At 44.0% G+C, this 25,263-nt stretch overlaps 2 protein-coding genes across 6 annotated transcripts; both read left to right on the top strand.

Annotated features, from left to right (window-relative positions):
• The first annotated feature begins 5,970 nt into the window (after window positions 1-5,970).
• Window positions 5,971-15,279, top strand: LOC146337074 (uncharacterized). Its single transcript, XM_084817024.1, has 6 exons — window positions 5,971-6,335; window positions 7,336-7,806; window positions 7,999-8,125; window positions 8,656-8,738; window positions 9,201-9,327; window positions 12,110-15,279. Exons 2-6 carry the CDS (start codon window positions 7,384-7,386, stop codon window positions 13,702-13,704), a joined length of 2,355 nt encoding a protein of 784 aa, XP_084673150.1. The 5' UTR covers window positions 5,971-6,335; window positions 7,336-7,383; the 3' UTR covers window positions 13,705-15,279.
• Window positions 15,280-18,114: 2,835 nt separating this feature from the next.
• Window positions 18,115-25,039, top strand: LOC146337073 (zinc finger protein 202-like). 5 transcript variants are annotated; one of them, XM_084817030.1, is made up of 6 exons: window positions 18,115-18,178; window positions 20,078-20,598; window positions 20,779-20,890; window positions 21,264-21,352; window positions 21,561-21,687; window positions 22,953-25,039. In XM_084817030.1, the coding sequence occupies exons 2-6, from the start codon at window positions 20,185-20,187 to the stop codon at window positions 23,918-23,920; spliced, it is 1,710 nt and encodes a 569-aa protein (XP_084673156.1). In that variant the 5' UTR covers window positions 18,115-18,178; window positions 20,078-20,184; the 3' UTR covers window positions 23,921-25,039. The 5 variants fall into 5 exon arrangements, with proteins under 5 accessions (XP_084673156.1, XP_084673151.1, XP_084673153.1 ...); XM_084817025.1 differs by having other exon boundaries at window positions 20,779-20,905; XM_084817027.1 differs by having other exon boundaries at window positions 18,115-18,192; window positions 20,779-20,905.
• Window positions 25,040-25,263: the final 224 nt, after the last annotated feature.

Genomic DNA, 25,263 nt, shown 5'->3' with positions numbered 1-25,263 from the left:
ATTGCAACTTTAAAAAATGATCTGACAGTGGAATGGAATGAGGCCCTCAAACCTCTTGAAGAGAAAAGAGGTGGTGGACATTCCAAAAAAGGCAAACGAGGCACTGGAGGACAGCCGCCATTACAAATCTGAGGTTGTAACCCCTAAGCAATTGCAAAGCCATATCCTGGAGCATATTGAAGACCTTGAAAATTGAAGTCACTGAAAAAATGTAAGGGTGACGGGGTTTGATTGGGCCATATCCAACAGGGCTACTCTGCCCCCGCTGGTTTCATTGCACTCTTGGGTCACATTGCTTGCACAATGGGCCTTTTGCACTTCTAAAACTGATCCCAGGAACAAGCGGAAATGCTCATGGAAATTCAGTGGAAACTCTAGAAAAACGGAAGGCATACAATTTTTTTACAAAGCCTCTCAGCACAGAGGGAATCGTTTACAGATGGGGATATCCCACTATTTGTTTCATTCACTAACAAACCCCATATGTTAACTTTGCATAAAGAAGCAAGGAAGGTCATGGCAGTTCTTGGCAAGCTCACCATGAGACTCAGAAGAGGAGCAGGAGGAAAACAATGGCAGAGGCCCCAACATCGATCGAGATTATTGGTCAATGATTCTCAGAAAGCGTGAAAAAAGAAAGGAAGGAATAAAGTGCTGGAAGCAGAGGCATGACCAACTGCATTGCAGGATACTTGACTGCTGTTCAGTCCATTGCCAGAGGCTTCAGCAAGAGGAAGGGTCAAGTATGTAAAGCAGTAAAAGCAAAACTCAATGACGTTTAATATTATAGCCATCATTTATTTTTACGTTTGCCTTTTCTGTGTTGTTTTTATGTTGATAATTAATGTTCTATGAATACATTAGCAAATCTTGTGGAGGGCAAGGAATGAGTAATACACTCCTGAGTTTATACCCGCACAAGCAGAGTGGGGAGGGCTTTCTGCATGAGACTGCAAGATCTTTGCTCCTCACAAAGCAGGGCATTTGAGTTCAGTCAGATTACAATAATGCTGTTAAAAGTTTTGGCTTATGTTGATAATTATGCAGAGAGGGAAACTAGAGGGATAATCAACCTTGGGATGGAGCTGCCAAAGTCCCTATCAGATTGCTGAGTTGAAAATTATGTCCTTTAGGGCGCAATCCTCTCGGGATAGGTGGCCGCCTCCGAACTCAGAGGCGACTGCCTATCCAGTGCAGGGCAGGAGCAGTGCAGAGGGGAACTTCCCCTCTGTGCTCCAGCCACCCTCCATTCGCGGCTAGACAGCCGATTTCGGGGCAGGAGGGATGTCAGACAACGCATAGGAAGCGTTGGAAAGGCATGTTGGCCTGCTCCACCCCCAGGAACACCCTGTTTTTGCTGCTCCGCCCACCTCTTCCGACCGCAGAGCACAGGGCTGATCCACACTGCCTATGAGGCAGCATGGGAGGGGGTGGAGGTCAGTTCTCAGGGAACTGACCTTGGAGTGTGGGCTCTGAGATCAGTTCCCAGGAACTGACCTATCCTATGGCCATCTAGCCTCTGACTAGTGGCCATAGGACTGCGACCTTAATGTCCAGGGCTTGGGAACCTGTCAAAAGGAAAAGGGTCCAGGATCTGATTAAAACTGAATCAGCCCCACGTTACTCTTATCAAAAAAGAGGGAGAGTTACTCACACATAAATCATTATCACTAGAACACTGTTACCAATATATGTGGAGCATTGCATTGGCAGACAACTCACCAATCGAATAAGGATGCTCAGAGGACATGAAGACTCTGACTCTTTTATCAAAACATGGTACTATTTCATCAAATGTATACAAGGCAGAGACAATGATAGGCAACAACCATCCACTCATAGACTCATACTGAATGATGTTTAGTAGACATCAATTACCTCCAGTTAGGGACATTATCAACTTTAATTACAGTTACTGAATTTTCTGTATCCACCTCTGAGTTGCAGTATTGATTGTTTGGTAATTTTGTTATGAAAAATCATAGAATAGTAGGGTTGGAAGAGGCCTATAAGACCCCCTGCTCAATGCAGGAATCCAAGTCAAAGCATCCCTGACAGATGGCTGTCCAGCCTCATCTTGAATGCCTCCAGTGTGGGAGAGCCCACTACTTCCCTAGGAAATTGGTTCCATTGTCGTATTGCTCTAACAGTCAGGACGTTTTTCCTGATGTTCAGCCGGAATCTGTCTCCCTGTAACTTTAGCCCATTAAATGACACCCCCACAGAACCACTGAAGAACTGAATAAGACCCTTGTATGCTCCTCTGAATTCCCCCCAAAAAGGGCTGTATGGATCTTTCAGTCTGGAACCAAGATATCTGAAGTACCGTCTTCTCCCAAGTCAACCTGCCCTGCAATCACATTTGCTTTCTGAGAGCATTTCTACATGAGGCTGTTAATTGCTGTATCTCCTTTCAGTTTCATTGCAGAACTGAGATCTGAGCTCAACACAGAGAGCTTTTCCTTTCCTGCTTTTCTGCTCTAGGTGGGGCTGTGCTGTAGTGGAATAGCCCAAGTTGACAAGTAGAAACAGTGCTTTCAAAAATAATACCCTATTTTCCCAGTTCTAAAAAAAAAAAAAGTGCTCTATTAAAAATATCTATCTTTAAAATTATGAAGGAGCTGGAGCAACTCCTGTATGAGGAAAGGTTACGCTATCTGGGATGATTTACCTTAGAAAAAAGGCAATGGGAGACATGATAGACATGTACAAAATTGTGCAGGGTCCAGAGAAAGTGGACAGAGACATTTTCCTCTCTCCTAACACTAGAACCCATGGCCATCCCATGAGGCTGAATGGTGGGAGATTCAGGACAGACAAAAGGAAGGACTTCTTCACACAGCACATAGTCACTATAAAATCTGCTACCACAAGATCTAGTGATGGCCACCAATTTGGATGGCTTTAAAAGAGGATTAGACACACTCATGGAAGATAATGCTACCAATGACTACTAGTCATGATGGCTATGTATTACCTCTAGTTTCAGAGGCAGTATGCATGCAGGGGTGATACCAAAGCAATGTTTGGAGTGTGGAAATACCTTCAGCTTAAGGAAAAAGTCTCTCATGCCATTAATGAATCCACACAGGAGAGAACCACATAAATGCTTAGAATGTGGAAAGGGAAACTGTTTCACTACAAGTCCTTGGAATTCATCAAAGAATCCACACAGGCTAGAAACTATAGAGTTGTTTGGAGTCTAAAATGAGGTTCAGTCATGCTACAACTTACATTTCATATAGGAACACCCACTTAGGAAGTGCACAGTATAAGTGAATCCCAGGCAAGGAGCCATATTCATCTGCTGTAGCAAAGATGACAAAGAAATTTAAGAACTGTTTCATTTAAATTTTACATTTGCACCTAGTGAGAAACAATTGCCTACACGTCACTGATATTCCAAGATCATGCAAAGAATAGCAATATTCAGAACCTCTGCCCATTTTAATTCAGATGCATAGGGCACGGAATCAAAAACCTTGGAAGCTGTAATTATTTACTGAAGGGGCTTGAGTTTGGGATATATGATGGACATACCAAAAAGGTGGGTTCGGTATTGCATACATTACTTTAGGCTGTGCATGACCTGTTAACTACCTTCATCTGGTGAGTCAACTGGTCCATTAATAAATTATGCCAAAGCCTCCAAAAGGAAACCTTGACGTACGTGTCCACTGAAGTTTTTCTGTGTGCTGTAATTATTGCTCTTGTTGCTGCTAAGTGTAGTGTGTGTGTGTGTATATATATATATATATATACATATATATATATGTATGTATATATATATATATATATATACACACACACACACACACACATACATATACACACATTTATTTTAGTTTTGCGATAAAACACGCTAACAAAAACATCTGGGTACACTGAATCCTCATTTCCATCAGTATCACAACCATTTGAGAAACTGGAGCTTGACCATTCATATGAAGTCCATCACAATTCTTTATCCATGAACATTTAACACTTATGATAAAATGTCCTTCCAAGATTGTAAACCTGCTTCACATTTTTCAATCTCTTTTCAACTTCCTTAAGAGAGAAGTGAAATATGTTGCTTATGCAACACTAAACCAGAGTTTATTGTCTATTGACAAAAGGGTCAAAGTAGGATTTGGAATACTTACCTGCTGAGACATATTTGATCATTCCCCCAATACATTTACCCAGAGTTCTTGTATATACATACAATTACATTCCCACTACCTGTACTTCATGCCTGTACTTCATTATGTATGCAGTGTAGCCTTACCAGTATGAGGTGCCATCTTATGTACAGGTTTCAATATTAATTCCTTAATCCTGGCTGATGTTATTTTCAAGGACTGTTTGCATCATATCGCTTACTAGTTTGCTTCTGAAATTTCATCCCCTAAGTGGGCTTCCCATTCATGCTTCTTTTAAACCCATCAAGTCACCATATGTTTCCATCACTAATACAATATAAATCCTAGGGAACATCCCCTTCATCACTGTGATTGACTGTGAACATAATTTCTCAAACTCTGTTAGCATTCTCATTGCCTCCTGCAATGTTACAAATTTACCTGCCAGTGCTCTCACTGAAACCATGAAACCAATTGACCCATTTTCCCTGCATTTTTCAACAGTTTTAGCATCATTTAAAAGCTGCTCTCCCTTACATAGATCCTTCAGCTAATGTCCCTTTCACTTCCCAATGAGTGTAAAATAAAGTCTTGCTGTATTGGAGAGTGTAAATCCTTTGGTAAGATATATAAAATTGCAAGCAATGATGCCTTGGCAACATTTTATTTGATCATACTGTTAATTCCTTTGAAAATATTGTCCCCAAATGACTCTACCAGTAGACATGACCACCACAAGTGGATGTGCACTAGTCCTTTCACATTCTCGAGCATTTATCTGAAGCAGTTCTGAAGATCTTGTGCACACTGGTTTTGTTTAAGTGCCCTTAAGGAAGTACTTTGAAAGTCTTTGCCCTTATTAGCTACATTGAGTTGGGGGGAGGGAAAAACACTTGTCCCAAAGGGAGTTGTCTATCACCATCCCTAAATCCACTTCCCAGGATGCTTCTAATGCTTCAGATGACTTGCAAAATAATGCAGTCCACAATGTGTATAGCATGCATACCATGCCCTTTAATGCCAGAGATTTAGAACTTAAAATATATTCATTATTGGTCAGCCTATGTTAGCTTTGGCCATTTTGAGTAACAGGGTGCTGGACTAGATGATGTTTTAAATTTTTTATCCTTTTACTATTTTATCTTTTATGTTCACTGCTCCAAAATATGAGTTCGATATAGAGCAGTATACAAATATTGAAACATACAAGCAGCCAGTGCAAGCGGGCCAGAGTCGGTTTCTTCCCTCTTTCCTGCCCCCAGTAATTTCCATCTTGCTGAGGAATCTCATGAGGACAATTTCCCCTTTTCAGATGGGCAGAAGGTGCATTCACTCTGGGCCATAAAGAAGGGCATTCTCCGAGACTGCTCCCAGGCTATGGAAGTCCCTGGCCAGGCAGGTTGGGTTGGCTACCTCTCTGCTGTCCTTCCGCCACCAGGCAAAGATGTTTCTGTCTGAGCAGGTCTTCGCCGTGTGAGCTGGTCTGTTAGTTTCGGTCCTCTTTTCATTCTGTATTTTTTTTTAGTGTTTTATCTATTTTTAAAAATATATTTACATCATTATCAGTTTAATAACATGTTTATCCTTTTTAAAAAAGAAGTTCCTGTGATTTTTAGTTGCCTTGAGTGCCATTTTCTTGGTGGAATCACACACACGATGGTGTGTGGGTCCTCAGCAGGTGCCCAGCCTTACCAACCCTTGACACCAGCCCTGCCTGTCTTGTTTCTTTGCATTGGTGCCTTCCCTGTTGTCTCTGATGACTGGGAATCAGTACCATTAGAGGACCAAAAGCAGTAGAAACGTTTCTTCTCACATTCATCGAGAGGAAGGGAGGGAGGGATTTCCTGCTTCTGGGAGGGAAGAACAATTCACTGAAAAGCAAAACCAGCTCAGAGCCTTCGCTGCCAGCTTCCTCCTAGTTTTGCCAGAGGAGGAAAAATTCAGAGCACCCAGGAGAGGCCAAAGAGCCCCCTGTACAGAGCATGTTGCGTTGGATGCTGCTATGAGAGCTCCACAGAGAATATCCTTGGCCTTCTCAGGGTTAAATGGACTGAGGTCGATTCCTAGAGGCGAAGGGAATTTGGACAGGAAGGGTGTCCTCCATAGCCAAGGCTGCTTCCTCCGCAGTCCTTTCCTGCCCTGCCTCTTCCCGCAGAGGAAAGTGGTTGCAGCTTTTCCGAGAGCTACGTCGGTACCCCCTTTGTGGATCTGGTGAGCCTCCCAGTCAATCCATTGTACTTCGATTAAAGTTAGCGCCCACATTAATCAGTGCTACCTTCTCTTCCCCCCTGCTAACCGATGCATTTTTGCACGTGGCCGGGTGGCGCTCAGAGGGGTTTAAGGACACGAACGTATTAAAATGTGAGCATGAAAAAAATAAAAAGAGAAAGGGGACAAAAAGCAGAAGGGGAAAAAACAGTATCTTAGCAGAGCACAGAAGCTGGATCCAAGTTGCTGCAGGGCACAAAGCTTCCCCCCCCCCCCCCATATATATTTTTCATTAGAAGAATCCTAATCTCTCTGTCGTTTTTTCAATAGTTACAAATAAGAAGCTATATTCAAAACGTTACAAGAGATATAGGCAGGCCCGTCACGCCTTTGGGGAAAATATTATCTCAGAGAAACAAATATGGATGTAATCAGAAATTTATAAAGGCCTGTTGGATATATGTAATAATAGAAATGATTCTGTAAAACAAAACAGGGACAGAGAATTACATATTATATCTGATAAACAATGGAGTTACGTTTCTAAAATTCTGTAAGATTCATGTTAGATGTAACTTCAATAGGAAACTTCTGTTAAAGAATATATAGGTGGCATTTTGCCCCAGTTAGAATTTCAAAAATGTTCCAAGTTTACTGCATTTGTGTTGGAGGTGTGGGAGAAGAAGAGATACTTCTGTTCATATTTTGTGGGAATATAACCTCTAAAAGTATATTGGAAAAATATTATGTAGGATATCAAAGATATCACAGGTTTGGAGCTGGAATAAAATCATTTCGCAATCCACTTCAGATACATAAAGGATCAGGTAGCAAGAGATATTGTGATAATTATATGTATATGTAATATGTAATATATTGTGATAATCACATATATGTAATATAAAATAAAGGGTGTATATACTGGGTGTAAGCAAATTGTTTATGTATCCTTTTTCTGTGACAATTTTATATACTACAAAATACACAATATTTTGCTTTGCAGGACTTGGTAGCACCACAAATTAGGGCCATATTTGCCTTGAGACAGAAAATGAGAGAGGAGGAAATCAATCCTTCGTTATTCCTGGAGGCTGCCTCAGAGCACAGATCAAAGATGGACCAGCAAGACTTGGTCAGTCAGGAAAAAACTGTGCAGAAGATTGTGGCTGAAGACACTGTCAGCTCAGACGTACAGCACCAGCGTTTCCGGCAGTTCCGCTATCAAGAGGCTGTTGGGCCCCGAGAGGTTTGCAGCCGACTTTATGATCTTTGCTGTCAGTGGCTGAAGCCAGAGCAACACTCAAAGAAGCAGATACTGGACCTGGTGATCCTGGAGCAATTCCTGATGGTCCTTCCACTGGAGATGGAGAGCTGGGTCCGGGAATGTGGAGCGGAAACCAGTTCCCAGGCGGTGTCTCTGGCAGAAGGTTTCCTCCTGAGTCAGGCAGAGGACCAGAAGCAGGAAGAGCAGCAGGTGAGAGCATTTCATGATAGTTCGAGGGAGCCACAAAGGTGAGGGGGAATGTCCTAAAATATACTACTAATTGCCCAGTTCTTTCTGGAAATCATGCAAGGGTGGGTGTCCCAAAGCCCCATGTCCTTTGCCTCTATCATTCCTTTTCTAAGCCTTCTCATTCCATGTCTTGGGTCCTCACTGCTGATTCAGGAGCATGGCCTGTTTGCAGAAGCAGGCACTATATTCTCTAAGGGAACGAAGGCTTCATCAAGCACCAGAAAGAGTCCCCTACAAAGAGGGATGAAGCAGGAGGTTGACAGAGGTGCCACTTTGCAGGGTAAGGATTAACGGGGCTTATTGCAACTTGGTTTCCCGCTTTTGCATCGGTGGGGAACCTTTTTCAACCCTAGGACTTTGTTCCCTCCTGGTAGTCTTCTGAGGCCTGATTGCAGGCAGTGGGCAGGGACAAAGCAAAAATGGCTGCATCTAGTTCCCACGCCATCCATACACTCCCTTCCCCTTCACACACATTGTACATATCGCTACTTCCCCTCCTCTCTACATATCAGAAGGAGGAGGAGAGTGATCTGTTCCTCCGTGGACAGCTCACTGTCGGGACTCTGCAGGCATCTCCCCTCTTCCTCACTTCTCACCTGTTTCCTGCTGAGCAACAGAGTGAGATGCTTGCCGGGACGGGAGAATGAAACCTGATCTCCCCTGCCATCTCCCCTGCTCAGCATATAGACCCCTATTGATCAGGCAAACCAGAACTTTAATTTGTGGTCAAGGGCCCAGATGGGGAGAGATGGGCTTAATCTCTGAGACAAGCATTCACTGCTGGTTTCCCACCACCTTTCTCTCTCGCAGGGGATGGAATGATGTCGGCAATACATACTCAATCGTCTCTTCTTCACAGTGGACTCGAAAGCATTTCTATGCAACCGGATCAGGTAGGGGAAAGGATCACTGGGGAGACAGATGGGTGCAGCCTGGGTACCTCTGTCCCCTGGGCCCGAACAAATCTCTCTCCTCTTTGCTTGCTGCCCACTAGGAAGACTCTGAATGACACTCATGAAGGTTTGAACCTGGAGGCTAATAACCGGCTACCTCGCTTTCATGAGCCTTTTGGAGTTTGCTTGTAGATCGGGGTGGGCAACCTGTGGCCCTCGGGATGTTTGGGCCTACAACTCCGATCAGCACTCAACAGCATAGCCAATGGGGAGGGATGATGGAAGTTGTAGGCCAAAACATCCAGAGGGCCACAACTCCCATCATCTCTCCCCATCGGCTATGTTGTCAAGTGCTGATTGGAATAGTAGGCGAAAACATCTGGAGGGCTGCAAGTTGCCCAACCCTGTTGTAGACCATCTTTATGTCATCTGTGAGGAGGAAATGTTTACATTATCTTTCAGATTCTGGTGACCTTTGAGGAAGTTGCTGTATACTTCTCTGAGGAGGAGTGGGCTTGGATGGATCCTGACCAGAGAGCTCTGCATAGGCAAGTCATGGAAGAGAATTGTGGGATCATCACCTCTCTTGGTAAGACTTGCTCTCTCCCTGGTTTTTTATACTGTTTATCATAGAATCATAGAATAGTAGGGTTGGAAGGGGCCTACAAGGCCATCGAGTCCAACCGCCTGCTCAATGCAGGAATCCAAGTCAGAGCATCCCTGACAGATGGCTGTCCAGCCTCGTCTTGAACGCCTCCAGTGTGGGAGAGCCCACCACCTCCCTAGGTCATTGGTTCCATTGTCGTATTGCTCTAACAGTCAGGATGTTTTTCCTGATATTCAGCCGGAATCTGGCTTCCTGTAACTTGAGCCCATTATTCCATGTCCCGCACTCTGGGATGATCAAGAAGAGATCCTGGCCTTCTTCTCTGTGACAACCTTTCAAGTACTTGAAGAGTGCTATCCTATCTCCCCTCAGTCTTCTCTTCTCAAGGCTAAACATGCCCAGTTCTTTCAGTCTCTCTTCATAGGGCTTTGTTTCCAGTCCTCTGATCATCTTTGTTGCCCTCCTCTGAACCCTCTCCAGTATGTCTGCATCCTTCTTAAAGTGTGGTGCCCAGAACTGGACACAGTACTCTAGATGAGGCCTAACCAGTGCTGAGTACAGGGGAACTAGTACTTCCCGGGATTTGGAAGCTATGCTTCTATGAATGCAGCCCAAAATAGCATTTGTTTTTTTTTCAGCCACATCACATTGTTGGCTCATATTCAGCTTGTGATCGACAACAATTCCAAGATCTTTCTCGCTTGTAGTGTTGTTGAGCCACGTATCCCCCATCTTGTAACTGTGCATTTGGTTTCTTTTTCCTAGGTGCAGAACTTGGCATTTCTCCCTATTCAATGTCATTCTGTTGTTTTCTGCCCAGCGCTCCAGTCTATCCAGATCACTTTGAATTTTGTTTCTGTCTTCCAAAGTATTAGCTATCCCGCCCAATTTGGTGTCATCTGCAAATTTGATCAGCATTCCCTGCACCTCCCCCTCCAAGTCATTAATAAAAATGTTGAAGAGCACTGGGCACAGGACTGAGCCCTGCGGTACCCCACTCATTACCTCTCCCCAGTTTGAGAAGGTCCCATTGATAAGCACTCTTTGAGTCCGATTCTGTAGCCAACTGTGGATCCACATGATCGTTGTTTCATCAAGCCCACTTTGAGCTAGTTTGCTCATCAGGATATCATGGGGCACTTTGTCAAAAGCTTTGCTGAAGTTGAGGTATATGATGTCTACAGCATTCCCACAGTCTACAAGGGAGGTTACTTGATCAAAAAATGAGATCAGATTTGCCTGGCAGGACTTGTTTTTGACAAATCCATGTTGGCTTCGAGTAATCATGGCATTGTTTTCAAGGTGCTTCCAGATGGATTGCTTTATCATCTGCTCCAGAATTTTCCCTGGGATTGATGTCAGACTGACTGGTCTGTAGTTCCCAGGTTTTCCTTCTTACCCTTTTTGAAGATAGGGACAACATTAGCCCTCCTCCAGTCATCTGGCACTTCCCCCGTCCTCCATGATTTCTCAAAGAGAATAGACAGTGGTTCTGAGAGTTCTTCTGCCAGTTCCTTTATTACTCTAGGATGCAGTTCATCTGGCCCTGGAGATTTGAACTCATTCAAAGTCATTAGGTGTTCCTTGACCATATGCCTATCGATCTCAAGCTGCAATCCTGCCCCTTCAGCCTGCACTTCGCCTTTGCCAGGGGGGTAATAGACCCTCTTTTGGGAGAAGACTGAGCCAAAGTAGGAATTGAGCACCTCTGCCTTTTCTTTGTCATCTGTTATCATTTTGCCATCCTTATTTAATAGCTGAACCACCATTTCTTTCCTCTGCCTTTTACTATGCACGTAGCTGAAGAAAGCCTTTTTGTTGTTTTTAGCATCCCTCGCTAACCTCAGCTCGTTCTCAGCTTTAGCCTTGCTGACGCCATCCCTGCAATTCTGTGCTACCTGCCTGTACTCTTCCTTTGTTACTTGGCCTTCTTTCCACTTCCTATATGTGTCCTTTTTTGTTTTCAGGTCATCCCTAAGCTTTTTGTGAAGCCACATTGGCTTCTTCTGTTGTCTTCCACCTTTTCTTCTTGTTGGAATGGTTTGTGATTGTGCCTTGAGAATTTCCTTTTTTAAAAGCTCCCACTCATCTTGGACTCCTTTTCCCATTAGCGTTGCTTTCAGGTCATCCTTTTCTCATTTAGAAATGCAAAAACAGAATGCTTGCATATTTTGCACTGTTCCTGTAATTCAGCACCTTAAGTCCCCTTCTTTCGGTCCACTGGATTATTAGTTCTCTTAATTTAATTATTGATATGCTGTGTTTCCATTAAAAAAACTGCGCAATTTCTGCTCCCTACATCCCCGAAGGTCTTGCTAATATCCATGAGGCTGCTTTGTTCATCCCAGCCTCTTTCCTGTTTTCCCTGCTGTTTTTTTGGTTTGTTCTTTGCCATTTTCCTCTTGACTGACTTGGCATTTACTAGTTCTTGACTGCCACTTTGTGACTATCATGCTGCTACAGTTCTAGCTGTCATGCTTTGGGCTGTGGCTGGACGTGGAAGTGAGAACAATATGATTCTATGTTGTGGCCCAACCTTTAACCAGTGGCTGGCCCAAGACTACCCAATGAGCTTCATGTTTCACCTGTGAACTGAAACCATGTCTCCATGGTCAGAATGCACTGCCATATTTTAACTACTTGGCAAGATCTGCCTCCCATCCATGTTTTTTTAGTTCTTTATCACAACCATAAATTGAGTTTATATGACGTTTTGAGGATCCCCTTCTAAGTCAGGTTCTTAACAGTTTTTCATCTGTTGCAGAAGCAGACAAGCGTGGAATGGAGAATGAGGGAGAACAACTTGGGGTAACATTGAAAAGAGACAGACATAAAAAGAGAGAACAGAAAAGGAAAACTGAATCAAATCGGAAAAGGAGGAATAAATCGTGTCCTTCTCAGGGTAGCGACTGCCATGAAATTGCAGTCCAAGAAGCATTATTAAATACTAAATCAAAACGTAGAAGTTATTGTAATATCCACACAGCAGAGCAGCCATTTAAATGCGAAGAGTGTGGAAAGTGCTTCAATTCAAGGACACCTCTCACTGTCCACCAAAGAACTCACACAGGGGAGAAACCATATACATGCTTGGTGTGTGGAAAGAGCTTCAATCAGAGCTCAAGCTTTAGGTGCCATCAAAGAATTCACACTGGAGAGAAACCATATTCATGCTTGGAGTGTGAAAAGAGCTTCAGTTGCAGCACAAGCCTCACCTATCATCAAAGAACCCACACTGGAGAGAAACCATATAAATGCTTGGTGTGTGGAAAGAGCTTCATTCGGAGTACACACCTCACTGTCCATCAAAGAACTCACACTGGAGAGAAGCCATACATATGCTTGGAGTGTGAAAAGACTTTTAGTTGCAGCGCAAGTCTCACTTATCATCAAAGAACCCACACTGGAGAGAAACCATATACATGCTTGGAGTGTGGAAAGAGCTTCATTCGGAGCTCATACCTTAGTGTCCATCAAAGGACTCACACTGGAGAGAAACCATATACATGCTTGGAGTGTGATAAAAGTTTCAGTTGCAGCGCAAACCTCAATTATCATAAAAGAACTCACACTGGAGAGAAACCATATAAATGCTTAGAGTGTGGAAAGAGCTTCAGTGGAAGCAAAGACCTCACTGACCATCAAAGAATTCACACTGGAGAAAAACCATTTAAATGTGAGGAGTGCGGAAAGTGCTTTCGTATGCGCACACAAGTCACTGTCCATCAAAGAATTCACACTGGAGAGAAACCATATAAATGCTTGGAGTGTGGAAAGAGTTTCAGTTTCTGTGCAAGCCTCACTTCTCATCAAAGAATCCACACTGGAGAGAAACCATATGAATGTCTGGAGTGTGGAAAGAGCTTTAGTAGAAGCACAGACCTCACTGACCATCAAAGAATTCACACTGGAGAAAAACCATATAGATGCTTCGAGTGTGGAAAGAGCTTCATTCGGAGCTCAAACCTCACTGTCCATCAAAGAACTCACACAGGAGAGAAACCATATAAATGCTTGGAGTGTGGAAAGAGTTTCATTAAAAGCACAGACCTTACTTGTCATCAAAGAATTCATACTGGAGAAAAACCATATAAATGCTTGCAGTGTGGAAAGAGTTTCAGTTTGTTCTCAAGCTTTAGGTCCCATCAAAGAGTTCACACTGAAGAGAAACCATTTACATGCTTGGAATGTGGAAGGAGCTTCAGTCGCAGCTCACACCTCAGTAGACATCAAATAATTCACACTGGAGAGAAACCATATAAATGCTTGGAGTGTGGAAAGAGCTTTAGTAGAAACACATACCTTACTGTCCATCAAAGAATCCACACTGGAGAAAAAACATTTAAATGCTTGGAGTGAATTGATCTTTTTAGTTCAAAACATCCTGAACTGAAGTTTTCAGGAAGGGAGTCTGAGGAACTGGGATAAATAGTGGTGACAAGAGATGAAAGTTTAGACCTTGTTGACAAATTGAAAGCTGACAATTCACCGGGGACAGATAGTATCCATCTGAGAGTTCTTAAAGAACTCAAATATGAAATTGCTGATATATGTAACTATTTTATATCTATGTAAATATGTAACATGTCCCCAAGATTGGCCTCTGTACCAGACTGGAGGGTGGGCAATGTAATGCTAATTTTACAAAGTGCATCTAGGAAATTACACGTCAGTTAGCTTAATGTTTGTTCTGAGTAAATTGATGGAACCCATTATTAAAGATGAAATTATCAAACCTACAGAAGGACAAGTCCTGCATGAAAAAATCAACATGGCTCCTGAAAATAATGTCCTGTCGCCCTAATCATGAGGGTCAATAAACATGTGGACAGAGGTGATCCAGTAGACATTGTTTATTTGGGCTTCTAAAAGGCTTTTGACAAAGTCTCTCAGCAAAGACTCCTGAGCAAACTTAGCACTCATGAAATAAAGATGGGTGGGGAACCTCTTTTAGTCCGAGGGGTGAATTCAGTTTTGGAGAAGGTCTCGGGGATGAAGGCAAAGGGGGTGTGGCTGGTAACTGCCAGTAACTAAGCCTTAGGAGAGGTATTTTCCCCCTTTTAGAATGGCAAAAAAATCTGCAGAAAGGCCAAGAAACCACAAAAACTTGGTGGTTAGAGGAAAAGGGGTGGGGCCTGGGGTAGGTGATGTGGCCATCTGGAGCACCTTAGAGGGCTGGATTGGGATCCCAGGCCTGAGGTCTCCCACCACTGGAGTAAGAGGAGAAGTCCTGTTATGGATTGGTAACTGATGAAAGAACAGAAAGCAGAGAGTGGGAATAAATTGTCAGTTCTCCCAATGGAGACACATAAACAGTGGGGTCCTGTAAGGATTGGTTTTAGGACCAGTGTTTTTTAACTTGTTCATAAATTATCTAGAATTAGGAGTGACAGGGAGGTCACCAAGTTTGCTGATGATACCAAACTGTTTCAGATGTTTAAAACGAAAGGGGATTGCAAAGAGCTCCAAAAGGGTCTCTTCAAATGAGAAGAATGGGAATTAAAATGGCAAATGAATTTCAACGTAAGCAAGGGTAAAGTGAAGCATGCTGGTGCAAAAAATTCCCAACCTCATGTATATGCTGAGCTAGCAGTGAGTGACCAAGAAATAGATCTTGGAGTTGTAGTAGACAGCTTGGTGAAAATGTCAACCCAGTGTGCACCTGCTGTGAAAAAGGCAAAGTACGTTTTGGGCATAATTAAGAAAGGAATTGAGTCAGATCCTCTGCCCATGTTATCAGATATTTTAGTTCAGATGCATTGGAAATGGAATAAAAAACCTTAAAGCTGTAATTATTTACTGAAGGGGCTTGGGTCTGGGATTATGATGGACACATGAAAAGGATGAGTGGGATACTGAATCCATTTTTTCAGTTTTAACAACCTTTGATGTGGTGGGTGAGCTTGTCCATGAATAAATGTTGCCAAAGCCTCCAAAACCGAGCTCTGATGTATAAGTCCCCTGAATATTTTACGATAAACAAAACATGCTAACTGAAACAACTGAGCACACTGAATCCTCATTTCCATCTTTATCTGCACCAGTTGAGAAATTGGAGCTTGACCATTTGTATAACATTCATCATAATTCTTTGTCCATGGACAAATTTTTAGCACTTGGGATAAAATGTGTCTCCAACATTGTAACCTGTTTCACGTTACAATGTTTCCAAACAGGTCTCCAACCTGTTTCACGTTCTACAATATTCCTTCAACATACATTGCTTATGCAAAAATAAACCAAAGAGTTTATTTTTGCTACTTTGCCCTAACAAAAGGGGCCAAAGTAGGATTTGGAATACTTACCTGTTCAGACATATCTGATTATGCCCCTAATACTTTTACCCAGAGTTCTTGTATGTATTTACATTCCCATTGCCTGTACATTAGCATGTCTGTACTTCAATATGTATGTAATGTAGTCTTACCAGGATGAGTTGCCATCTATGTACAAGTTTCAGTACTGATTCCTTAATCCTGGCTGATATATTATTGACTGTTTGCACCATATCGCTTTCCAGTTTGCTTCTGAAATTTCAGCCCCGGAGGATATCTAGTTTTCCGGGAACCGACCTCGGAGCCCATGCTCCGACCTAGGATATCTGGTTTCCTGGGAACTGACCTTCCCCCCTTCCGCGCTGCCTTTAGGCAGTGCGGAACAGCCCCGTGCTCCGCGCTTGCAAGCGGAGCAAAGAGCGGCCAAAACGGGGCATTCCAGGGCGGGGAGGGCGGAAATGCCGGTATGACACATCCAATGTCTCATCCAGTAGCCTCATCCCCTGCTCCGCCCTCCTGTGGCTAGACAGCTGAAATCGGCTGTCTAGCTGCAAATGCAGGGCAGGAGAAGCACGGAGGGAATGATCCCCTCCGTGCTTCTGCCCTGCATTGGATAGGTGGTCACCTCCAAGTTTGGAGGCGGCTGCCTATCTGCATAGGATTGCGCCCTAAGTGGGCTTCCCATCCATGCATTTATATCCATCAAATCACCATATATTTCCATTACCAATACAAATCTTAGGAAACATCCCCTTCATCACTGTGATTGAGTGTGAACGTAATTTTTCAAACTTTGTTCAACAATTTTAACATCAGTTAAGCGCCGTCCTCCCACAAATAGATCCTTCAGCTGATAAGCCCCTTTCACTTCCCAGTGAATGTAAAATCTTGATACAGTGTAGCCTGTAAGTCTTGGAAAATTACCCAGGATTGCAAGTAGTGATGTCTTGCTGATGTTTTATCTGATAACACCGTTAATTTCTTTGGAGATTTTGTCCCCAAATGGCTCTACTAGGAGGCATAGCCACAAGTGCACCAATCCCTTTGCACCCCCCAACATTTATCTAAAGCAGTTCTGAAGAACTTTTATGCCTTGGTTGTGATTAAGTGCCCAGGAGAAAGTACTTTGAAAGTCAATGCCCTCACCCTTGTTGGGGTGTGTGTGGAACACTTGTCCCAAAGGAAGTTATCTATCAACACCCCTAAATCCACTTCCCAGGATGCTTTTTATACTGCAGAGAAGAACCCACAAAATAATTCAGTCAACAATCTGTATAATGTGGATAGCATACCCTTTAACACTAGAGATTTAGAATTTAAAAGACATTGGTAGGTTACAGCCCATGGTTAGAAACTGACCGCTGGACTAGATAGGCCTCTAGCAAGACTCTTCTGAGGTTAACACATGGGGACTGTATAATAAGAGCACATTTGGGAGTACTGAACCCACTGAAGAATTGTACCTTCAAGTGTGTTTAGGGGGATACTGCATGCATCAGTGTTTTAGCCCATCTTTTGCATAACGCAACAGACTGGAGAGTGCTCGGGTCAACTGTGGGAGGCCTCACAGGAGAGCTATGTAATGGGAACAAAGGAGACTGGACAGCGCTTTACACTGGATTGCATGGAAAAGGCAGCCTGAAGAGTCTACAAGGGAATTTGGAGGTTTCTTGTCCCTCCAATATTTTTCCATCTTTAACTCTTTGCTCCCTTCATCTCCTTGCAGAGGAATCTCACGAGAACAATTTCCCTTTTCAGATGGGTGGGTCAGGAAGGTGCATTCGCTCTGGGCCACAGATACAGACAAAAGAAAAGAAATACATGATCTTCATCCCTAGTTGTCATCTCAATGCTGCCATGAGCGAGACAGGCGCATCATGCACAATATATAGGGGGGGGGGGGGGGGCTCATGTGACCTACAAACAACTTTGGTCCCCTGCCCCGTTTCTTTGCAGTGCTGCCCTCTGTGTAGCCTCTGCTGACTGGGAATCTGTACCCTTAGAGCAGAGGTGGGCAGAAGGTATCTCCAGGTATTTTGGATTTCTGCTCCCAATGGTCAGGAATGCTGGGAGTTGAAATCCAAAACTTTTGAAAGTCTGCCTTCGGCCCACCCCTGCCTTCGGGGACCCCAAGCAGCAGAAACGTTTCTTCTCGCGTTCATCACTGGACTGAGCGGAGTTCTGTAGGGTGGAACTGAAGGGCTGTCTTGCTTCTTGGAGGGAAAACGATCGATCAAAAAGCATAAACGGATCAGAGCCTTCACTGCCAGCTTCCTCCTAGTTTTGCCCGGGGATGACAAAGTCCGCGCACGCCACGAGAGGCCAAAAAACGATCCGTGGCTTCGGAAGACTCGCGGAGAATATCGCCGCTTGGCCTTCTAAGGGTTAAAGGCACCGAGCTCGATTCCTAGAGCGGGATGGGATTTGGGCAGGAAGAGGCGGGGGCGTCAGCCGCAGCAAAGGCATTTCCGAAGCCTCTTCCGCCCTGCCTCCCGCCCTGGAGGAAAATGGCCTCCGTGCTTCTGCAGCGCTGCACAGCTGCCCCCTTCTGGGGCCCGGTGAGGCCCCCTTTGTGCGTTTGGGTGAAGGGGAGCCCCGTGGCTGCGGAGGAGAGCTGGCGAGGAGGCTCTGGAAGAGATGCCCCGGCTCAAACCTCGGCCAGTTAGTGGAGAGAAAAAGCAGGGTGGCTTCTGCTGGCTGGGCGGGTGGAGGGGCTGAGAAAGCCCCACGGATTTCACTCCAGAGGGGGAGGATCTTGTGCACCCGCCCCACCCGCAGGCAACCTGTTTCTTCCCTCGTGTTTGCAAGACTAAGATGCGCGCTCGACTCGTGGGAGTTTAAATGGGGGTGGGGGGGAGAGACAGCAGCGCTGAGTCGATAAATGGAAGTGATTTATCAATTATACTTCTGCACTTCAGTTAGAATTAGAACCCCTATTGATCAGGCAGTGCCTTGTCCTTAATGCATTTTTGCACGTGGCCAATCCACATTCAGAAGGGAAGACTATTGAAGCAGGACTCAAAAGTGTTAAGGGGCGAGGGAGGTTGAAAGAAAAGGGGAAAGGCATAAAGAAGCAAGAGAGGATAAAAAAAAAAAACACTCAACAGGACACAGCTGGTGGATCCCAGTTGCTGCAGGGTACAAAGCTTGTGGATGCCTCAGAAGCAGCTGATGGCTACTGCTGGGAATAGGAGACTTACCTATGTGCAGCTTTGTTCTGTTCCAGCAAGACAGTCTTTAGCTGAGAGAGGAATAGAACCTCAAATTTAACTGAGGCAGTATATTGGACCTCCGATGCTTCAGAGAAGTGTTGCATTATTTTACATTAAATAAATATATAGATATATCTTTACATTGTTTAATGTAAGATAAAGTAACATTACTTTAGAACTGTGGTGCTGGAGAAGACTCTTACGAGTCCCCTGGACTGCAAGGAGGTCAAATCAGTCAATCCTAAAGGAAATCAACCCTGAGTGCTCATTGGAAGGACAGATACTGAAGCTGAAGCTCAAATATTTTGGCCACCTAATGTGAAGAGAAAACTCTCTGGAAAAGACCCTGATGCTGGGAAAGACTGAAGGCAAAAGGAGAAGGGGATGGCAGAGGATGAGATGGCTAGATAGCATCACTGATGCAATGAATATGGACTTGAGCACACTCCGGGAGAGAGCACAGGACAGGAAGGCCTGGCGTGCTATGGTCCATGGGGTCACGAAGAGTCGGACACGACTGAACAACAACAACAAAGTAACATTTCTCTGCAGCAATTGCGGTCCAGTATAAAGTTATACTTTAATCATAAATATAGATTTTATGCATATGTGACTTAGTTGATTAATCCTCTGACTTCTCAAAAAAAAAGTATTACTCACCTAAGATTTCTTAAATGAAGTGACAGCCTTAATTTAAATCCATTTCAAGGTGGTGGTTGTTCTTCAGTCGTTGTGTCCGACTCTTCGTGACCCCATGGACCATAGCACGCCAGGCCTTCCTGTCCTCCGCTCTCTCCCGGAGTGTGCTCAAGTCCATATTCATTGCATCAGTGATGCTATCTAGCCATCTCATCCTCTGCCGTCCCCTTTGAGGCTTAAGGAGAACATGGGAGGAGCAAAACATGAACAGGAGGGGTGGTTGCCTGTAGGCTCTGAGGGAGGAACAAGGGTGTAGAATGGGAGGGGGTTTAATGGAAGGCGGAGAAAGGAAGCATTCACAGAGGGGGAAGAATTATTAGAGAGAGACCAGTAGTGGGGATGCTACGTCTTCTGACCACAACGAGATGGAAGGCAGTGAAGGAACCTCCCCAAAACTCTGTAGTTTGTCTTAGAATCTTGGCATTCACCTCTTTACTTTCTGAGAGGAAGTCTGGTTGCTAGCTGGAGTCATCCACATTTGTTTTGGGAAAATCTTCCTGTCTTAGTGTAATAATGTATTTACAGAATGGTGTCTTGGTTTTGCAGGACTTGGTAACACCACCAATTGGACCGTTTTTGCCTTGAGACAAAAATTAAAAGAGGAAAGCAATCCTTTGGCACTGTTGGAGGCTTCCTTGGAGCACAGATCAAAGATGAAGGAACAAGACTCATCTGGCCCTGAAGCAGAAAGAAGTCTTGAGACCCCCAGGACTGAGAACAGAGTGAAATCCTGGGAAAGAGCTGTGCAGAAGATCCTGGGTGAAGACAGTGTCAGATCAGATGTACAGCACCCGCGCTTCCAGCAGTTCTGCTACCAGGAGGCCGAGGGGCCCCGAGGGTTTTGCAGCCAACTTCACAATATTTGCCAGCAGTGGCTGAAGCCAGAGCAACACACAAAGAATCAGATTCTGGATTTGGTGATCCTGGAGCAGTTCCTGACGGTCCTTGCGCCAGAGATGGAGAGCTGGGCCAGGGAATGTGGAGTGGAAACCAGTTCCCAGGCAGTGGCCCTGGCAGAAGGTTTTCTCCTGAGTCAGGCAGAGGACAAGAAGGAGGAAGAACAGAATGTAAGAGCATTTCATCCTGATAGTTCCAAGGGGCCAAGAATGTGAGGGAGGATATCCTAGAACTCTCTACTATTTACCCAACTCATTTTGGAGATCATCCAGGGAGGGATATCCCAAGCCTCTATTATTTCTTTTCTAAACCTTCCCATCCCATGTCTTGGATCTTCATTGCTATTTCAGGAGCAGGGCCTGGTTGCAGAAGTGGGCACTACATTTCCTGAGGGAGAGGACACTCCATCAGGCACCGTAAAGTGTCCCCTACAAAGGGGGATCAAACAGGAGGGTGATGGAGGTACGATCTTGCAAGGTAAGGATTAGTGGGGCATATTATAACTTGGCTTCTCTCTATTGATTATGCAAAAAATCCATGGGCGGCTTTTGTGGGGGGAAGATACTTGTCCCTAGCCCTTTTCCCCACTTCAAAAATGTGTTTACTTTAAACACTTCAAGACTTAATACCTGGGAAGCAGCACTTTGATTTGTGGCTAAAAGCGCAAATGGAGAGACATGTGTTTTCACAAAGCTGAAATATAAAACGGGTATCAACATCCAAAATGCATGAGAGAGAAAACATTTTGTAACTTCCTTGTGCATTTCGGTATGCATCACTTGATCTCTGAGACAAGCACATAGTGTTGGGCTCTCATCACATTTGTCTCTTGCAGGCAATGGCGTGATGCCAACAGTACATACTCCATCATCATCATCTATCTTTTGCAGTGAAGGGAAAACGGCTTCTGTGCAACCAGATCAGGTAGGAGGAAGGATCACTAGAAGAGGCACTTTGGGGCCTCCTTGCTTTTGTCAAAGCTGCCCACTAAGGAGGCTGTCCATGTCACTCATGACATGACAATGTTTAAATCTGACAGGATGATACCCAGCCCCACACCATAACTAGCCTGTCAGATTCTGCTAGTAGATCATGTTATCTATGAGGAAGAAATATTTTCTTTTTTGTCCAGGGCCTGGTAGCCTTTGAGGAGGTTGCTGTGCATTTCACTGAGGAGGAATGGGCTCTGCTAGATCCTGGCCATAGAGCTCTGCACAAACAAGTCATGGAGGAGAATTGCGGGATTCTGGCCTCCCTTGGTAAGGTTTCGTTTTACCTTGGTTGATGATAATAGGTGTCTACAAATGCAGTAAATGTTTGTGTATGTGAGAGAATAGATACACATGCACGCACACGTCCGTGTATGTGCGTGGTGAAACTTTTTCAAATTACCAATATTTTAGGCCCTCGTGTCCCCTTCTATCAGAATTAATCTATTTTTCCCCTTAAAATATTTCTATCGTGCCTTTCCAGTGTAGGCTTCCCCAATGTAATGCCCTACAGATGTTTTGGACTACAGCTCCCGTCAGCCTCAGCTAACACAGCCAGTGGTCAGTGATTATGGGAACTGTAGTCCAAAACATTTGGAGGGGACCATGCTGGGGAAGGCTGTCCACACACTTGAAATTAGGCGATTGCTCAATGGAACCTCAATGGAACATGGGATGGAATCCCAGTAGAGTACAGCAACGGTCCATCCTGTTGGGCTGAGAAGTGGGAAAGACCCAGCTGGGACTTGGCTGGGTTATACACAACAGGTGGGCTCACTCATCCAGGATTACTCTTGCCTTTTCTGTTTTCCTGTTTTTGTCTGCCTTTTTGTTTCTTTGCTATTTTCCAGTTGACTGGCCTGGCATTAACCAGTTTGTGACTGCCCGTTTATGGCTGTCAGACAGCTAGCCTGACATCCAAGATGCTTTAGGCTGAGAGTGGATATAGAAGCAAGAATAACACATAGTCACACGAACCAGCACACATTTCTCTCTTTCTCTCTGTCCTTGCAACCTGATTTTCCCATTCTATCTTGCCCCTCTACCCAGTAAGTTTCATAGATAACCAGAAATTGGAATCTGAGTTTCGCACATCCAAACCAAAATGCTTTGGCCACTGTAACTACAAATATGGCCTAGAAGCCCAATTTTACCCATAAGCATGTAGAGGAACTGTAGGAGAGTTAACCTGCAACAACTGCTGAGGGCTGATGAATGCTGAGCCAAGTAGTTCAAAGCTTTAAAGAGTTAATAGCTGAAGATCAGCAAGGCTCCCTGCTCCTTGAAACACTCCAAATCTCAGTCCTCAACAGCTGCTGGGAGGAGAGAGAAAAAAAGGGGTGGGGGGAGTTCTGGCAGACCATACCAGCTGTCAGTTAATGCTAGCTAATGCTAGTCAACCCCAGCTGTTCAATGTGCGGTAGGATCTGCCTCCTTTCAATTCTTCCTTTACCACAGCTATTAACTGAGGTAATTCAATGACGTAAGGTGCATTTCGAGCTCAGGTGCTTATCAATTTTGTCTCTTCATTCTAGAAGATGATCTGTGGGAAATGGAGAATAAGGGAGAACCGCATGGAGAGTCACTGAAACAAGACAGAGGGAAAAAGAGGGAACAGCAGAGAAGGAAAACAGAAGGAAATCCGAAGAGAAGGAGTAAATACCCTGGTTTTCAGGGCAGTGACAACCATAAAATGGAAATCCAAGAAAAAATTGAAAAAAGAAATGGAAAGAATAAGTGCTCTGTATGTCTGAAAAGTTTCACTTATAAATCAAACCTTAAAGCTCATCTCAAAATCCACACAGGGGAAAAACCATATAAATGTTTAGAGTGTGGAAAAAGCTTCAGCGTAAAGGCAAACTTCACATACCATCAAAGAACTCACACAGGGGAGAAACCACATAAATGCTTGGACTGTGGGAAGAGCTTCAGTGTAAGCAGAAATCTCAATAAACATCAAAGAACTCACACAGGGGAGAAGCCATACAAATGTTTGGAGTGTGGAAAGAGTTACAGCTCAAGCACAAGCCTCATGTACCATCAAAGAACTCACACAGGAGAGAAACCATATCAATGCCTGCAGTGTGGAAACAGCTATAGTGTAAGGAAAAGCCTCACATACCATCAAAGAACTCACACTGGGGAAAAACCATATAAATGCTTGGAGTGTGGGAAGAGCTTCAGTAGAAGCACAAATCTTACTTGTCATCAAAGAACCCACACAGGGGAGAAACCATATAAATGCTTGCAGTGCGGACAGAATTTCAGTAGAAGCACAAACCTCACTTCTCATCAAAGAATTCACACAGGGGACAAACCGTATAAATGTCTGGAGTGTGGAAAGGCCTTCAGTAGAAGCACAAGCCTCACATACCATCAAAGAATTCACACAGGGGAGAGGCCATACATATGCTTAGTGTGTGGAAAGAGCTTCACTTTGAGCACAAGCCTCACATACCATCAAAGTACTCACACCTGGGAGAAACCATATAAATATTTGTAATGGTGGCACAGGTTCAGTCAGAACTCTTGAGGAATTCACATAGGAGAGAACCTGTATCAATGCTTGGACTGTAGGAAGAGCTTTGGTGTCAGGACAAAGCCTCACATACCATCAAAGGACTCACGTGGGGAGAAGCCATATAAATGACTGGGGTGTGGAAAGAACTTCAGGAGAAGCACAAGCTTCATCAGTGAGCTTATGCAGCGAGGAACTGTAGGAGTGCTTGGAGCATGGAATGAGATTCGATCACAATGTGACCAATATTTCTCATTAGGGAGTGCAGTTAGGAGATGCGCTGTATAAATGAATGCTACACAAGGGCCATATTCATGGGTTGTAGAACAAGAAAGAAGTTTAAATGCTGTTCCATTTATTTTAATCTTACATTTGTATCTAATGAGAAATAATGACTGACATAGTACACCATAGATATTCCAGTCCTCTGCCCAATTTATTGAATAGGTTTTAGCCTGTGACCGTTCTCAATTAACTTTTAGTAAAATCCAGGGATGCCACCCCAGGTCAAGTTTCATAGTACCCCTGAACATGCATCTACTTGGCTTTAAAGGAACATTTTATTTCAGAGCAGAAGTAGAGTGAATGTAATCTGCACTGCCTACCTCTTCTTCCCATATGGCTAAATATATGGAAGCCCAAAGGACTGTTGTGGGACCAAAGATAAATATTTGCTGTAAGCTAGAGTATATTCAATAAGTTTATGCATACTAGCCCTCTTCCCCCACCTCTTATTGCTACATTTTCCCATGAGGAATTACATGTGCAGCTTGATCCTATCCATCTTGTTTACTCAGAAGTGCCACCGATTTCAGTGAGACTTGCTTTCCAGTGAGTGTGCATAGGATTGTAGCATACTCCAGCTGCCTCACAAGTGTAATTCCTGCTCCTACCATTCAAGTAGCCCCAGTGAACTGGCTTCTTTTTCATTTACCTTTTTGAATTGAACATTTGCTTTAATTCTAAATCATATGCATAACTATTTGCATGAAGCAGCTGTATCACAACAGGCCACAGTAACTTTGGGACAAGAGACAAACTGGTAAACTGTCTAATACGAGGTTCTGCATCCGTAATAGTAAATCCTGAGGTTTTGAACAACTGAAAAGTCTTGCTTTCTGTATTTTTTCCTCCCTCCTCCCCTCTGACTCTCCTTTTCTAACTGCCTTTAACCAACATCAATAGATTTTAACTGCTTTGGAATCCTCCTGCCCACCACATACAGTTTCTCAACAACATTCCAAAAGGTCTTGGATATGACACCTTTTCCTACTTCCAAGATCAATAATGTCCTCCAGATAGTTTGCAAAAAAACACTCCTCTCGCCT

This window comes from Heloderma suspectum, chromosome 11 (assembly GCF_057233095.1).
Source record: "Heloderma suspectum isolate Gila_16-S chromosome 11, 16-S_ref, whole genome shotgun sequence".
Classification (NCBI taxonomy): Eukaryota; Metazoa; Chordata; class Lepidosauria; order Squamata; family Helodermatidae; genus Heloderma; species Heloderma suspectum.
Note: the sequence above shows the minus strand (reverse complement) of the source record. Positions and strands in the feature narration are given on the sequence as shown.